Source organism: Canis lupus, chromosome 4 (assembly GCF_048164855.1).
Source record: "Canis lupus baileyi chromosome 4, mCanLup2.hap1, whole genome shotgun sequence".
NCBI lineage: Eukaryota > Metazoa > Chordata > Mammalia > Carnivora > Canidae > Canis > Canis lupus.
In genome coordinates this window covers 16,085,163-16,102,661 of record NC_132841.1, presented here as the reverse complement: position 1 = coordinate 16,102,661, position 17,499 = coordinate 16,085,163, and the positions used below count along the sequence as shown (strand labels likewise).

General features: G+C 36.2%; 1 protein-coding gene across 1 annotated transcript in view; it reads right to left on the bottom strand.

Moving 5' to 3' along the window:
- The window catches only part of REEP3 (receptor accessory protein 3), a 98,544-nt gene that overhangs the window by 49,311 nt on the left and 31,734 nt on the right, over nt 1–17,499 (bottom strand). The window contains exon 2 of the mRNA XM_072823254.1: nt 3,694–3,766. Coding sequence (XP_072679355.1) covers nt 3,694–3,766 — 73 coding nt within the window. The remainder of the gene's footprint in view (nt 1–3,693; nt 3,767–17,499) is intronic.

Sequence of the window (17,499 nt, the reverse complement as noted above, 5' to 3'; positions counted from 1 at the left end):
GTCTCCAGGATCGCGCCCCGGGCCAAAGGCAGGCGCCAAACCGCTGCGCCACCCAGGGATCCCAATAAAAGGCTATTAAAAATATAACCAGGAAATCTGAAGAAGGTGAACTACCATATGCAAAAGAAAGCAAAAGTGGATGGGATCACTATACAGGAAAACTTTTTTTTTTTTTTAAGATTTATTTATTTATTTATTCATGAGAAACACAGACTGAGAGAGAGGCAGAGACACAGGCAGAGGGAGAAGCAGGCTCCTCAAAGGGAGCCCAATGTGGGCCTTGATCCTGGATCCGGGAATCACGACCTGAGCTGAAGGCAGGCACCCAACTGGTGAGCCACCCGGGCATCCCTCTATACAGGAAAACTTAATGAGAACAGAGTTCTAGTAAAACTGTTATGATAAGAGTTTAAGTGAGACTCAGCAATAAAATAATATTCAAGCATTTTGTCAAAAGTAAACTTACATTGGAAATAATTAAAGAACTGCCAACACTTTCAAAATCTCACTTCATCTTTAACTATTCTGATCATAGTTGACTTAGATGCTTCTGAGTCCTGCCCCAGTACAGGCTAAGTAAGCAGCCTCCGTGGCCTTCTTGGAAAATATCCTATTTTTGTGGCCCTGGAAAGTGTGCTCTGGAAGTCTGTCTCCTGGCTAGTTGTGAAAACTGTTTCTACTTTTTCCTGAAGCTAGAATCCTTACCTACTTTTCTAAAGGTAGCATGGTACAAGAGAAGGAATAAAACATTAGAAACAAGATATCCAATCATTCCTGCCTTAATGTGACCCTGGGCAATAATATACTTCTCTGAGAGTGTAATATTGAAATATTTTTCTTATTTATTTATTGATTTAAAGTTGTAGTGAGGACCAATGAGATGTTATGGTACACAGAATAATGTCTCCCACTCCCAAAGAGGTCCATGTCCTAATTCCTAAAACGTGTGCAAATGTTAGGTCACACAGTAGAGGAGAAATCGAGCTGCACATGGAATTCAGGTTGCTAACCAGCTCCTTATGGTGGAGAGAGGACCCTGGGTTACTTAGGTGGACCTGACATAACCACAAGCATCCTTATAAGTGGAAGAGGGAGGCAGAAGAGAGAAGGAACCAGAGACATAGAAATGTAAGAAGTCTCAGCTCAATATTTCTTGCTTTGAAGATGATGAATAGAACCCTGAGCCAAGGATGTATGCAACCTGTAGAAGCTAGGAAAGGTAAGGGAACAGATTTTTTCCTTAGAACCTCCAGAAAGAGTACAGCCCTCTAGATGCATTTCAGATTTCTGATCTCTAAGACTGTAAGAGAATAGTTGGGGTTGGTTTAAGCCGGTAGGTGCTTGGCAATTTGTTACAGTAACAATTGGAAACAATAATATGTAAAAGTATTTTGAAACTCATAGGAAATCATATAAATGCAAATGTTCTAATGTGGTATCTCAGCTTGATCTCTCCAGCAGCCTTGATGGCAGACAACTTGGTCACAAAGTCTTCTGAGTTGTTATTTCCTTGTTAAAGGCTAATGCGCTGCTTTTTCTGTTTTAAAGCCTGACCATTTCTGCTTTTAGCTTTCCTTTCCCTTGTGGAGAGTTGATTACCATGTAACTATCAAACCAATTCCCTTTCTACTTCCTTGGTTTCTCTTCAACTACTCCTTATGCTGATGTTCCCAAAACAATGTTAAGAGAACTTTCCAAAATTACAATATTATAGCAAAATTATGTACAAATAATTCCTACTTTGTTGATAATGAGTTATTCTCTAAACACTACAAGGCAATCTGTTTAGTATATACCTAACTACACATCGTATGCAAACATATGTGTATATATATCCACATATATAGTCTTATGGTTTTTCCATCAGTGTGAATAAGAATGTTACTGGATTCTCTTCCACAGGTTATCTTCAACTTATGAAGTAGAATTAAAATTTCGGGGTTAGATCTTTCTTATTAATCCCAAATTTATAGAATAAATTATAGTTATAAAAATTTGAGTGTTTTATTAAAGGATTAAAACACACAAACCCATGTTTCTAAGTCTTTAAAAATTAACATTAATAAAGTTAACTGATGCATAGTAAGAAACAGACAAATATTTTATAATGGTTCTTAGATCAACCCCTAAATAACAATATCTTTTCTGCTCTTTTAACATTAATTCATACATGATAGGCCCATTTCTTTTTTTTTTTATAGTATATACTTTCATATTTCTTCCTGTTATTCCCTTTTTCTTTTAGGGCATGGTATTTGTGTACCCACTGATAATATCTTTGTATTATTAGACCTTCTCATATAGACTTCATTTTCAATTTGTACTTAATTTTTTTCCAACAAAATCACCCAGATTTAGAGGGAAGATAGGGGAATACCACAAATACAAATATATACACAAAGACACACGGGGGAACACCAGTTATTGCATATCCTGGGTTTACAATACTTTTATAGGTGAAATGGGTACAAAGTTGAGAAACTTCACCCTGTATTTGAACTGTGGTTAGATTCAGAAAAAAAGATCTCCTTTAATAACAGTACAACAAACAAACATTCCAAATAAGAAGGAATGTATTGGCTACTTTAAAAAAAATATTTTATTTATTCATGAGAGATACACGAGAGAGGCAGAGACACAGGCAAAGGAAGAAGCAGGCTCCTCACAGGGAACCTGATGTGGAACTTGATCCTGGGACTGGGATCACACCTGAGCCAAAGGCAGATGCTCAACCGCTGAGTGAGCCAGGAGTGCCTGGCTAGTACAGCTGATCCTTGAACAACATAGGTTTGAGCTGTGCAGGTCCACTTATACCTAAGTTCTTTTTCAATAAATATAGTAAAGTCCTATAAACATATTCTTCTCTTCCCTATGATTTTCCTTAACATCTTTTCTCTAGCCTTTAATTTTTTTTTAAAGAGAGGTAGAGAGAGAGAAAGAGGAAGGGCAGAAGGAGAGCAAGAGAATCCTTGCTCTGGAATTTGGCAGGTTCCATAGCCAGTGCGGAGCCCAACGTAGGGCTTGATCTCACAACACTGAAATCATAACCTGAGCCAAAAATCAAGAGTCTGATGTGGAACAGTCACCTAGGTGATCCATTCTAGCTTACTTTTAATACAGTATTTAACATACATGGGGAGGAGGGTGTGTGTGTGTGTGTGTGTGTGTGTGTGTCCATGCCTGAGCGGCCCTAACCCCTATGTTGTTCAAGGATCAACTGTAGAGTCTGACTTAAGAAGGAAAAGACTGTCTGTAATTGTCAGTAGTGATAGGTATCTGTATATTTAACTCAGTTAAAAAGTTATAAAACTCCTATGAGAAAAGGAAAAAAGTTTGGGGTGGGAATTATGTTCTTAGTGTATCTATAAATTCACAGGCTAAAAAACACAGTCGTCCCCCCACCCCCAACTTCTTATACTGGAACTTAGACAAAATGGATAGCAGTAGATCCGATTACCCATTTAGGTAATTGGAAATCATGCACTTATTTAAATGCCAACTGACAGTGAACTTTTTTTTTGAAATTTCACTTTGGAATTGTATTCAAAATTAGTTTATGAAGTTAGTCTTTTTATTTATATAAACTTTTTAACCAAAAACATTATCCCAGCTATTTCTAAAATAATTATTTTCTAGTCTTGTATATCACAGATACATTAAGCTAGAATTAATCACCCATAAAGCTATACTTACGTATTCCTTCACGTTTTTTGTTTTCACAGCTTTGTAGGAGTAATATGCAGGATAAAGCATCCCAAACACCAACCTAAAAGTAAAAAGTATGAGAAGACCAATCAAATACAACAATGCTTTTAAGAGCTTATAAAAATTTCACCCAATAGAAAAGTAGAAACTACATGGGAAACATACAACGGTGTAAATTTGTATGAATGCAAATTTGTGCACAGACTAAATCCACTCAGAAAAGCAAAGTAAAAATACTCTTTTTTTTTTAAAACAAAAAGGATTTTAATATTCTAGGTATAGTTTCATGGGAAAAAATTTATATTTTAAAAATAATCATAAAAAACTTTCTCATTTAACACCTAAAACTAATATTAACACCGTTAATTATACTTGAATTTAAAAATAAAGCCTTTGTCATCACAAAGAATATTCTACGGTTCCTTAACATTTGGAAAATGAACAAAATCACCAAAAACAAAAATTGTCCCAACTGTACCAGACATAACTGCAGGCAACATTTTATTGTATACAAATCCTACTTTTTATCCACATGTAGTATTCCCATAATCTAAATTTGTACTTGCAAATACATAATAGGCTTATGGTTGATTTCCAGGTTATTGCCATTGCACATATCATAAAAACATTTCTGTCCATTGGGGATGTTGCTGCTTCAAAGAGTACATATATTTTTACCTATTATCAAAATGCCCTCCAGAGTAGTGGTTCTACTTTACATTCCTATACATTGCTGATCATTGGCATCATTATTTAAAAAACAAAAAAGTTTGCCAGCTAAGTAGGAGAATCTCATAGATGTTGTAATATACATTCCTGAATACTAGCAAACCTGACTTTCTTCTTAAGTGTTTACTGGCTTTTTGATACATATGGTATATGATATCCTGTTGTCTACTTTTCTGGTCTATTTAAAAATCTTTTGGAATAGTTTTAAATTTACAGAAAAGTTGGAATACACTATAGTTACCACAAACCCTACACCATCTTTCCTCCATTATCTACATCTTGCAGTAGTATGGTACATGTTACCACAATTCACAAACCAATATTGATATATTACTAACTGAAGTACATACTCTATTCTGATTTCTTTAGTTTTTACTTACCATCCTTTCTGTCCCAAGGTCCCATCTAGGACAACACATTATATTTATTTATCATGTCTCCTTAGGTCCTCTTGGGTTAAAAAAAAAAAAAAAAGGTTCTCAGACTTTCCTTGGGAAATGAGTGCAACAGTTTTGAGTATTGGTGAAGAATATTGGAGGAGATCCCTGCACTGGAATTTGCTGCTCTTCTTATGATTAAACTGAGGTATGGGTTTTCAGGAGGAGGAGTACAGGAGGTAAAGTATCATTTCATCTTATGATATCAAGGACATACTATCAGTATGATTTATCACTGTTGATGTTAACCTTGACCACCAGGCTGAGTAGTGTTTGTCAGACTTCACTGTAAGGTTACCCCCTACCCCATACCTGTTCATGCTGTGTTCTTGGGAAGGAAGCTGCTATGCACAGGCCATACCTGAATAGGGAATTAGTTCCACTTTCTTGAGTGGAGTATCTACATGAATCATTTGAAATTTTTCTGCCTTGGACATTATCTATTCTCCATTTATTTCTTCAATGATTTACTTATATCAATACTATACTTTGGGTTCTAATACAGTAATACTTCATTTTGTTGCTAAGGCTTTGAACACAGATCTTTCAGTTCTTTCCTGTGTCCCTTTGACAGATGTATAATTGTGAGGGTTTTTTTTTTTTTTTTTTTTTTTTAACAATTTGCTACTTTCTGGCACTATATGATGCCCAGGCTCATCCAATGTATATCCTGCCTCATTCCTAGAATCAGTCATTTCTCCAAGGAGTCTTGGTTCCTTTCACTGGAGAATGGTATTTAAGATCAAGTTCTGGGTGCTACATATGTTCACTGTTACTGGAGTGTTGTAGGTTCTAGGTCCTTCTCTATTTTGCAGATTAAACAATATTTGTCTATGTTCTTATTATCTTTTGATATTGTTTATAGGTCTTTTATTTTTTTTAAAAGATTTTATTTATTTATTCATGAGAGAGAGAGAGAGAGAGGCAGAGACACAGGCAGAGGGAGAAGCAGGCTCCATGCAGGGAGCCCGATGTGGGACTCGATCCCGGGGTCTCCAGGATCACGCCCTGCCCCAAAGGCAGGCACTAAACTGCTGAGCCACCCAAGGATCCCTAGGTCGTTTTGATATTATTGTTGTGTGATGCTGTTTCGGTATTATTTACATATTGATAAAATGTGTTGAAGAAAGTTTGTTGGGCTGTTAAATAAATACCACAGATTGTATGGCTTAAGCAATAGGTATTTATTTTCTCACAGGAGGCTAGAAGGTCAAGAGCAAGGTGCTGGTGGGTTTCGTTTCTTTTGAGACCTTTCTTCTTGGATTGAAATGGCCACTTTCTCACTGTGTCCTCACATAGTCATCCCTTGGTCTGTGTAACCTTCTTATCTTAGAAGAATACCGGTCACATTGTATTAAGATACCTCAAAGATCTCATTTTAACTTAATCACTTTCTTTAATCTTTTATCTCCAAATACAGTTACATTCTTAGGACCTCAACATATGAATTTGGGAGGGGGATACAATTCAGCCTATAATACCGATATTTAAAAAAAAAAAAAAAACCGATATTTATGAAGTTTTATATTAAATAGGTGTTTGCATTTATATTAAACAAGCTTTTCTTACACTGCAAGTGATTATCTACACTTCTATATTTTTAGTCCATTTATAATTTATTTTTTGGTGGGAGAGGTATAGTAAATACCTGTTGACTTTGTTATTCCTCACAAAGATGAACTCTGAGTTTGGTGCTGTTGTCACCAGCTCAAAGGAATACCAAGTCTTCTGCTGGGGATTTTATCTTTACCAAGTAGAAGCCACATCATTGACAATCTCTGCCTTATTTACAACACTACCCTGGGAAGGCTACTTCACCAGAAGCCAATCCAGACTCTGGATACGGGATTTTTAGCCTGTCACAGAACCTAGGGCTTTACGATTCAACACAGGGCAACCCCTAAAAGGCAGAGGGGCTATCCAGCCTAGTGAGTTCTGAGGAAGCAACAAACCTTATGAACTGGGGTGTCAACCAAAACACAATTTCTAGGTCTGCTGTGTTCATTCCCACTGCTGACACAAGGTACAAGTCCCACAGTTAGCCTTCATAGTTCTAGTTTAAATATTCAATTTAATTTCAGCCCAGTTTGTATTTTCCTTTAGAATTTGGATACAATTGATTATCTTCCATAGTCCCACGTCATCTTGTATCACTAGATTTAAATTTAACACGAGACTCTTCACTTCTATCACTGTATGGATCTTTGACTCCACCTTTTTTCTGTTATAATATCCATCCAAACTCCAACCCAGTTTTATTGGTTTTTCCTTTGTGAGAGTCCAGGCATCTATCTTCCTATTTTATTTTCAAACCCATGGCCAATGATACATTTAGGCTCATGCCATTTCATTTGACTTAGCTGAATTATTTTCCCAATTATTTCCCAACACATGCCTCTGGCTCCAATGTCAAATCAATCTCCCCAATATATCTTACTGGATTGTCTTTGCTTAAACACTTCAATAGCTGGCCTCCTTACCTAGCCTTGTTGACCAGCCCCTGTGGTGGTGGCTCATCAAGAACATAATTTGAAAATCTCTTCCTCATATAAACCATCTGCTCCAACATGGTTTCCTCAATATGCTTCTTTTTATTATTTATTTATTTTTTGCTCAATTAATGCCTCTTTTTCCCTTCGAGACTGCTACTCCTCCATAGACTTCTAAATTGTTTTGAATTTTAGAATTTGTCAGGATTAATCATTTGCCTTTAGTATATTCTAGATTATATTTTATAATGTAACTGACTTCTAAAACATAATTTTCTCACATACAGTAAGGATTTGGTACTAGTTGATACTTTGTATATAGGTGCTTTGCTTTATTTTTTTTAACCTCTGTATTGAATACAATCACTCAAATGAATAAACACAATATCCCCTAGCACCTAACTCTTGTAAGAGTAGGAAAAAAAAATGCATTTCATTCGGAACATGGGAAGGATTAAATGTCTTAGTAAACAGTGAGACAATTTTTAAGGGTCACCACTATCATAATTTATTACTGCTCTAATGTGAATATTACTGAGTAATTTATTACTAACATCTGTAATATTTTCTAGGTGTTGTTTTTCTTCTGGTTTCTTTAATATTGGGTCCTACTCTGGATGTTTGCAACCTGGGAGGTCAGGCATAAAGCCAAAGCATGATGCACAGTGTATAAAATCAAATAGTTTATTTTAAAAGGCCACCTACAAGATAAACTCATGGTTTGTAAAGAAAGTGTTTGCTACAAATAAAATTCACCTATAAATTTGAACACTGTTTCAGTTATAGAGGCAAAAAACAAATAGTTACTCATTTCCTCTTAATCTTTTTTTCTGCTTAAAGAGGTAAAACTTTGCCAAAATACTCACGATACCTTTTCCTCCCATGGGGGTAAAGTTTTCTCTATGTATACTGGCTATATTGAAAAGTTTGTACTATTTAAAAAATTTTTATGCAAGTGTATAATAGAGATGGCCCTTGTATCATATTTCATATATGGAAAATAATTGAAATAGCTATTTTCTGGACAGATGTTCAGACATAAATCCATCCTTCGCCAAAACTGTCTTAGAGAAGAACAGCATTGTTCAAAAATAAGTCTCAGAAGCAACTAGTAAGAGTGCTCTTAGTACTAGAATAATGTCCTTAACACATAAGTTATCAATATTTCATTAAAAATTGATTAAAGCTTTTCCTAATTAAGATCCTAAACAAAGCTTACTCTATAATTTTTAGAAGATATAAAATAGTAAAAAAAAAAAGAAAGAAAGAAAGAAAGAAAGAAAGAAAGAAAGAAAGAAAGAAAGAAAATCACTGGTAATTCCATTAACTGAATGATCTTTTTTGTTAAATGCCATTCAAACATTTATATTTGTCATAATTTTTAGCAAACATTCTGAAGTCTGACCTGTCATTCTCTAAAATGCCTTAAAAATCTTAAAGCACCAATAGAAGTTTAATAATCAAATTGACCAAGGGTTAATTTATATCTAAACAAGTTACAAAACACTAATTCTAAGGATTTAAACTTTTATTATAGTCATTCTTTTAATAAATGATTATGAAAAATGAAAGCCTACAGTATAGAAACAATGGTACTAATAATAATCCCCCTATACCTATCACCCAGTTCTAAGAATGACTAACAATGATCTTTAACATTTGGTATTTTCCGTTTTTTTCTACAATATCTTAAAAAAAACCATTTTATAACAGAGTTAACATACTTAAAGACAATATTTTAGGGAAATATATTTCAAAACCTATTTAAAACATAATTAACTGATATCTTAGAGCATATAGACTTTTATCCTGCCTTTTCACTAAATGTGGTATTATGAGCATTTCCTTACATCTTTATACGTATCCTTAAAGAACGTCATTTTAAAAACTACACGGTATAATATTCCCTCATATGGATGAAAATCATTCAAATCCTTTCCTGTCTTTACTATTTTAATGAATGCTATGATGAATAATCCTTCTATGATTACTAAAAACAGCAATTTCTACTGACATTTATAGTAGGCAGGATATTAAGCACTTTCCATATATTGCTGCATCTAACTGTCACAATCATACCCAGAGATAGGTACTATTTTCATACCTATTTTACAGATGTGAAGACTGAGGCTGATAGAAGTTAAACTAATGTTAGACACCTTGTAAGTTTACTGTCTGGATTCAAAGCATGCACTCTGATTCCAAAATCCACATTTAAAAATCAGTGTTGGGATCCCTGGGTGGCGCAGCGGTTTGGCGCCTGCCTTTGGCCCAGGGCGCGATCCTGGAGACCCGGGATCGAATCCCACATCGGGCTCCCGGTGCATGGAGCCTGCTTCTCCCTCTGCCTGTCTCTGCGCCTCCTCTCTCTCTCTCTCTGTGACTATCATAAATAAATAAAAAAAAAAAATTTAAAAATCAGTGTTTATTTCCTAATGACTTTCTGCAAGCAGAATAACTAGGTCAAAGGATTTGAAATTTCAAGCGTTTTGTTATATATTACTTATACTGCTCTTTAGAAAAGTAGCATCAATTTATATTCTTATAGGGAAATATTCACTTCAGAACTATTTTTAATAGAATTAGAAACATCAGATAGTAGGCATTTTTTTTCAACAGATGAACGGTTTCTAAGATATGGATTAGAATAGTCATGCAGTGTATCATTACTAAAAAAAAAAATCCCAAAACATTACAGCTAACAATATTAACATTTCTAAACTATTTTAATTTCCCTTAAGATTGTCTTTAGATAAATTTCCTTTAAAATATAAAAGGACTTAAATTGTAGTTCATTAAAAAGTACATGCAACAAATAGCTCATTGCTGATAATCTGAACTATCTGATACTAATGCATAATGAGACAATAGGAATTGCCTGGCAAATTCTCCTCATTCTATTGATTTTAGAATCCTACTCCCAAACAAAAAAATAGTAATGACAGTGTTCTATTAGACTAAAAAACTGAAAACAACTCAAGGAGACTAGAGATGAGCTAAAATGGGATACCAAATAGTAAATCAACAAAGAAACTATAGAATCAAATTTCAGAATGATGGAAGACAGATGGATCAGGCTGTTAGGATTAGTCAGTCACAATTAACATAGATACTGCATATACTCTTATAAAGAGCAATACAAAATAACAACACTCTAGGCCCTTATCAAAGACTCTAGAGGCACCGAGCTGGCTCAGTCAGTAGAGTGTGCCACTTTTGATCTCAGGGTTGTTAAGTTCAAGATCCACGTTGGATTTGGAGATTACTTAAATACATAATCTTAAAAAAAAAAAGACTATAAGCCTCATTTGTCTGTAATCCACCTTACACTAGAGACTAAGACCAGTGAAATTTATTTTTATTTATCTATTTATTTATTTTTATAAAGATTTTATTTATTTATTCATGAGAGACAGAGAGAGAGAGAGAGAGACAGAGAGAGAGAGAGGCAGAGACACAGGCAGAGGGAGAAGCAGGCTCCATGCAGGGAGCCTGATGTGGGACTCAATCCCGGGACTTCAGGATCAGGCCCTGGGCCGAAGGCAGACGCTCAACCGCTGAGCCACCCAGGTGTCCCGACCAGTGAAATTTATATAAAAGTGTAAGGATGGCAAATGTGCGAAGTTTCTCTGCTATTCTCCATTTCTGTGACCCAGACAGATTGCTGGTCAATCGCTCTACTCCTTTCTGCTGACCCTGGTCTCAGAATCCTCTTCAACACAGGACAGAAGCTGAGTAGATTTATTTGCCATCTTTTGTCATCCTCATTCTCCATCTTTATTCCTTTAGAAGGTGTCATTCCAAATTTGAATCAAGACCACCTGGTTTTATTTTAGGAACAGGAAGATGACAGTTTAGACTGTTATACCTGTCTCCCTTTGAGGAAAAGCCATTTCAACTGAGATGCTTTTTAATATCACCTTCTTATTTTTTCTTGAAGTACAGGAAACAGCCATATGAAACCCAAGCTATAAATACTAGAGGAATAGTGTCAAGGGCATCGTCTATTAGGATCCCTACATATGAATTTTCACGTATGAGATTTACACTGGAACTCAGTACAATGTAGCGTTTGGCATTCTTTGAGAAAATGATGACCTTCCATCTGATAAAAATATTATTCCTGGGCAGCCCGAGTGGCTCAGCGGTTTAGCGTCGCCTTCAGCCCAGGCCATTATCATAGGGAGAATTTGCATCAGGGAAATTAGCAAATGAGAGGAATCAGTCATCTTTCCCCCAGTAGCTAAGCCTTACCAGCACACCAGTGCATGTGTGTTTTAGCCAGGGGAAACTATAGTATCAGAAAAACCAGGAAACATGTATATACAGGGTATTCACAGAATTTACTGAAATAATAAAAAGGCAGGTTATTATGGCAATCAAGTTTATAAAGGGCTGCATGTGAGATAGAGTAAAAGGGCAAACGTCTTCTGCCCTTTACAATTCACTTCAACTCTGTTTGAATATTAGGTCTCTAATATGGACAAAAACTCTTGTGAATTTTCAAAATAGGATCAGAACCTTAAATGATAAGGTATCCTAGAAACAGTCTAGCTTACAATAATAGTTTCATGACTTTTTCCAAAGCAGTATTTTTCTTCCAGAGGAAATCTTTCTTAGGAACTTCAAATAAAACAGATGTGAATAAAAGACAAGTATAATTAAGTTGTCCTTAGAGAACTTAATTCCAATGATTGCAGAATCTTCTGAGGAATCCTCAAGACCTTCTGAACTTTTTTTCTTTTTTTTTTTTTTTGAGAGAGAACGTGAGAGTGTGTGTGCATAGGTTGGGAGGGTACAGAGGGAGAGAATCTTAGGCAGGCTCCACACTCAGCCTCGAGCCCTAGTCAATACCAGAACCCTGAGTTCATGACCTGAACTGAGCCAAAAATCAAGAGTTGGACCCTTAACCGTCTGAACCACCCAGGCAGCCCCCCTTCCATTTATTTATTTATTTATTTATTTATTTATTTATTTATTTATTTATTTATTTATGATAGTCACACACAGAGAGAGAGAGAGAGAGAGAGAGGCAGAGACATAGGCAGAGGGAGAAGCAGGCTCCATGCCCTGGGAGCCCGATGTGGGATTCGATCCTGGGTCTCCAGGATCGCACACTGGGCCAAAGGCAGGCACCAAACCACTGCGCCACCCAGGGATCCCCCTTCCAATTATTTAAAAAGCATCCTCTACAAATGGCTTAGCTCCAAAATGTGTCTAGTAGAAGAATCAATTGGGAATGAGAATCTTTTGGAAGTGAGGCCCAAGAATTTGAATTTTTGAGTTCTGCATCTTCAGCAAACCTAAGGTGTGACAATATTCTTAGGTTGGTTTTGGATTAAAACTGATTATGATTAAGCAATATGTTGTCAGTACGGTAAGCTGGTTTCGGTCTAACTGAATTTTTTAAAGTAATATTAAAATAACTATAGGTTATCTTGACTTTTGCCAAACTCTATCCTTACTCAGACACTAAAATATAAGAATATAAGGGAAAAGAGGAAGAGTTACAACATACTAAAGCTTAACATCTAATAATTAAATAAAATTAATATTTAAATTTAATCTTTGGGGCAGCCCCGGTGGCTCAGCGGTTTAGCGCCGCCTTCAGCCCAGGGCATGATCCTGGAGACCCGGGATTGAGTACCATGTCAGGCTCCCTGCATGGAGCTTGCTTCTCCCTCTGCCTGTGTCTCTGCCTCTCTCTTTCTCCTCTCTGTGTATTCTAATGAATAAATAAATAAAATCTTAAAAAAATTAATTTAATCTTTGAAGATAATGAATTTATGCCTGTTTAAGGCCAAATGATTACAAACAGTGCAAGGCCCAATAATAACTGCTGTATCTAGTATATTCTTCCTACTTGAGTCATTATGCCACTGTTTAAGCAGCCATTGTGGAGCAAAATTTTGTGTATGATCACTGCCAAAATAAGACGTAACTTCTGTCCTACAAAAATTTCGAGAAAGATTTGTTGCTAAGAATCTCTGCTAGTAGAGAATTCTCATTCAGGAAAACAACAGTTAAGTGGCCATCAGGTAGCTACAGTCTTAAAGAAAATTATGAAAATTACATACAGAAAGAAAAAGCCAAACCCATGAGAAAACCCCAAATTCTGAATTCTGTAACCAATGATACAAGTTTAAAACTGCCAAGGAGAGCTAAAGACAGTAAAAATTCCTTTGAAAGACCTTATACATGTTTTAATTATAGTCATCAAGCACTAGGAAGCTTGGAATTTTCATGTTGTCAGAGCTGAACTTCTAATTTTACTTCAGAGTTTCTCATTTCTTCTCTAAGAGGAAAGCTAAAGATAACACTAGGGGAAAGAAATTGGTCCACAGCAAATCAGACTTGTACTTCATCCTCTCACTCTCTTCCCTAAGCCACCCCCACCCCTTCTCACCACTAGGGCCTACTATGTGGTAGACCCAAACCAAAGAGCAATGTTTAAAAAGTATGCTGAACTCAACAGAGTACACTACAGAAACGAGGGCTGGAAACCCGTGAAGCACTGAAGTTACTTTGCATCCCGTGGGCAGAGAGTTGCACAGAATGTGGGGGCCATCATTTTTTAGCTACATGAACCAATCTACAGTGTTCTCCAGTGCACCAGGTGTAATTTTACTGTCACTACAAATAAACTCCTAGATGATAAACATAAGGCTCAGAGGCAATAAGGAACTTCTGAATTAAGCATCCAACAAGTGTCAAACCCAAAACATAATAAACACAAAACTTCTAATTTTAAGAATTGTGCTCTTCCCTTTACAGCAAAAAACTTTGTCCTTCCTATGACGTATGACCCATAGCAAGCAGATCCCCAATACGAGTTGAATGAAGTCAATGTTCAGAAGTTACCTAAGTAACCTTGACCCTCCAGTATACTACTACTGTCGTGTGTAAAAAGATATCTGAGAGCCATTTTTTGATTGTGTACCAAGTCTACATGGAGGAATACCTGCATCTTTAGTCGACGTTTATACGTGCTCCAATTCCTACGAAACTGGTTAGAAGCCTCTACAAGGTGGGCTTAAGAATTTCTCCTATCATCTGACCAACCCCAGATTCTGGAGTTAACTCTGAACTCGGAGGAGCTCCTTTCTTCACTTAGTCCCTTCAGCACAGGATATGTTGGAACCCAAACTTAGCATTAGCTCCACGGACATTAAAGATAACAAGAGTTCAGTTATAATCTAAGGTTTAAAAAAAGCTTCTGGTGAAGAAAAAGAACACACAAACCACTTTTGAAAATGCTGGGAAAGTTTTCTCTTTTAAAATACATGCCTCTACACAAATGAGTAAGGAAAGCCATAAATCTGGATTCTGTCTTGTTCTGTGCAGCTCATTTGGTACCACATGACTATGAAGTGAACTTCCCTGAAGTGAACTCAGGTCTAGAATTGTTGCCAAGTCCTCCCATTGGACACTTCTGTGTAGCTTGGGTTAGCGCAGCAGTCAACTACAGTCACATCATAGATACACGAATCAACTCTTCCAGGCCCCACCCACCCTAGAGTGAACTTAATACTCTGCTTTAAAATGATCTTTTAATTCCTCTCCATTACACAAAACCAGGTATCATTTATGGCATACCATGTGCTAGGCACCAAGTCTTCTAGCACTGATACATCTGTGAACTCCCCATAACTTTTTAACTAAAAGTAAATTTGCAGTGATTTGGAAATCAAAACATTTGTTTTTATATTTCTTAAATCATTTCATTCATTCAAATCTTTCTAGTATTTCCAGTATCTCCAACTCAGTGATTTTTTTTCTTATCATGCCTTACCTGAAGAGTTAGAATAATCTCCCTCTTTTCAGGCACCCAGCATGTTATGGCCTCTCTCATTAATGAGGTTGAAAGGTTTGGTCTTCTTATTTTGTATAGCAAAAAAATAACGGAAATTTTAATGTTCTGGTTATTTTTGTAATTTAAATATAAAAGAATGAAAAATTATTCTTCATATTCTCTTCTCTTGAGGTGGTCAACTGATAAGAGAATGTCTAAGGACGTTTTTGTATAGGAAAATTGGAGAACTTTATACTATCATCTTGGGCAACTCACCAACAGAAAAAGAAAGCAAACATGTGCCACAAGAACTACACCACCACCTAATTTAATTCTGACACCAGTAATTACAGCACAAAACCAGCATAGTTGGTACTACCAAGGCCTCTGCCTCTTATGAAACATCATACATGGTTTCATGAATAGCAGTTTTGGATGGCCCTACTTCCATTTCTGAGAGATGGTATCAGTCTCCACCAACTGTGACTCTGCTGCTTTTTGCTCCTTAAATATATACAAGTGATTAAACAAAAGGCAGTTGATTTATACATTCTAAAGAAAGGGGTGTTAAAATTCCTCATCAGGGATGCCTGGGTGGCTCAGCGGTTGAGCATCTATCTGCCTTTGGCTTGGGCCTGATCCAGGAGTCCTGGGATCAAGTCCCACATTGGGCTTCCTGCATGTAGCCTGCTTCTCCCTCTGCCTATGTCTCTGCCTCTCTCTCTCCGTGTCTCTCATGAATAAATAAATGGAATCTTAAAAAAAACAAAAAACAAAAAACTCCTCATCAGGGAATGTTGTATACTAAGGACACCAAAGAAAAATGCCAATTATATGCAACGTATTGTCTTTGATTTGGCTTTTGCATTAAGAATGACAGTACAGCTTCATGAGGCATCATTAGGACAATTTGAGCAATTTGAATATGAGCTATGAGCTATACTTTAGGTGTTAACATCTCACCAATGTTATATTTTTTAGGTGATATCATTCCTGTGGTTATATAAAAGAATGCCCCTATTTAGGAGACCTAGTAATTAGGACTAAATGTCACAAAGTCTTTAACTTTCTAAAAAAATTTAATTTTAATACAGATTTAGATTTACAGAAAAATTGTGACAATAGTACAGATAGTTCCCATCTATCACACACGCAGTTTCCTCTATTAAAATCTTACATTAGAATGGAACATTTGCGCAATTGATGAACCATTAACAATATATTAGTATTAATTAAAGTCTATGCTTCATTCAGATTTGCTTAGTTTCTACATCCATCTCTTCTAGGATACCATCTGGGATCCCACCCTATTTACCACAATACATTTAATCATCCTGTCTCCCTAGGCTCCTCACAAAGTTTAAGTCTTTCTTATTTTTGATGACGATAGTTTTGAGGAGTGCTGGTCAAGTATTTTTCAGAATGACTCTCAACAGGGATTTTTCCTTTGTTTTTGTCAGGATTAGATTGGGGATAAGGGTTTTTGGTGAGTTTATCACAAACATGATATGCCATCTTTATCATACCTCAAGAGTATGTCCAATTAGTATGACTTCATCACTTATGATGGTAACCTTGATCACTTGACTGCAGCAGTTTGTCAGGAAAGTTACTAAACACCTCCTGAAACCCTGTCCCACTTTCCATACCATACTTTTTGGAAGGAAGTCACTATATACAACCTATGTTTATGGAATGGCAAGTTATATTCCACCACCTTGAGAGCAGAGTATCTATATACATTATTTAGAATTCTCCTGCATGGGAGATGTTTCTATTTTCCCCATTCACTTACTCAATCATTATTTATATCAGTATGAACTCATGGATATTTATTATACACTTTGGGTTCTATTATAATAGCGCTTGGGCACATGGGTGCCTCAGTGGTTGAGCATCTGCTTTTGGCTCAGGTCATAATCCTGGGGTCCTGGGATCGACTCCCATATCAGACTCCCTGGGGGGAGCCTGCTTCTTGCTCGGCCTATGTCTCTGCCTCTCATGAATGAATGAATGAATGAATGAATGAATAAATAAATAAATAAATAAATAAATAAATAATAAAATCTTTTTTAAAAATAGTGCTTTATTTTGCTGCTCAAATTGTTCTAGATTTGGGCACTGGGATCTCTTTTAGTTGGCTCCTATGTTACTTTGACATACCACCATCATTGCTCTTATTTTTATCTTTTTTTGAGTACTTTGTTACTTTCTGGCACTACAAGATTGTCCAGGCTCATCTTGTGTACTTCTTGCCCCATTCCTAGAATCAGCTATTCTGCCAAGGAGCCCTGGTTCCTTTTATTGGAAAATGTATTTGAAACTAAGATCTGGATAGTGAGCATAC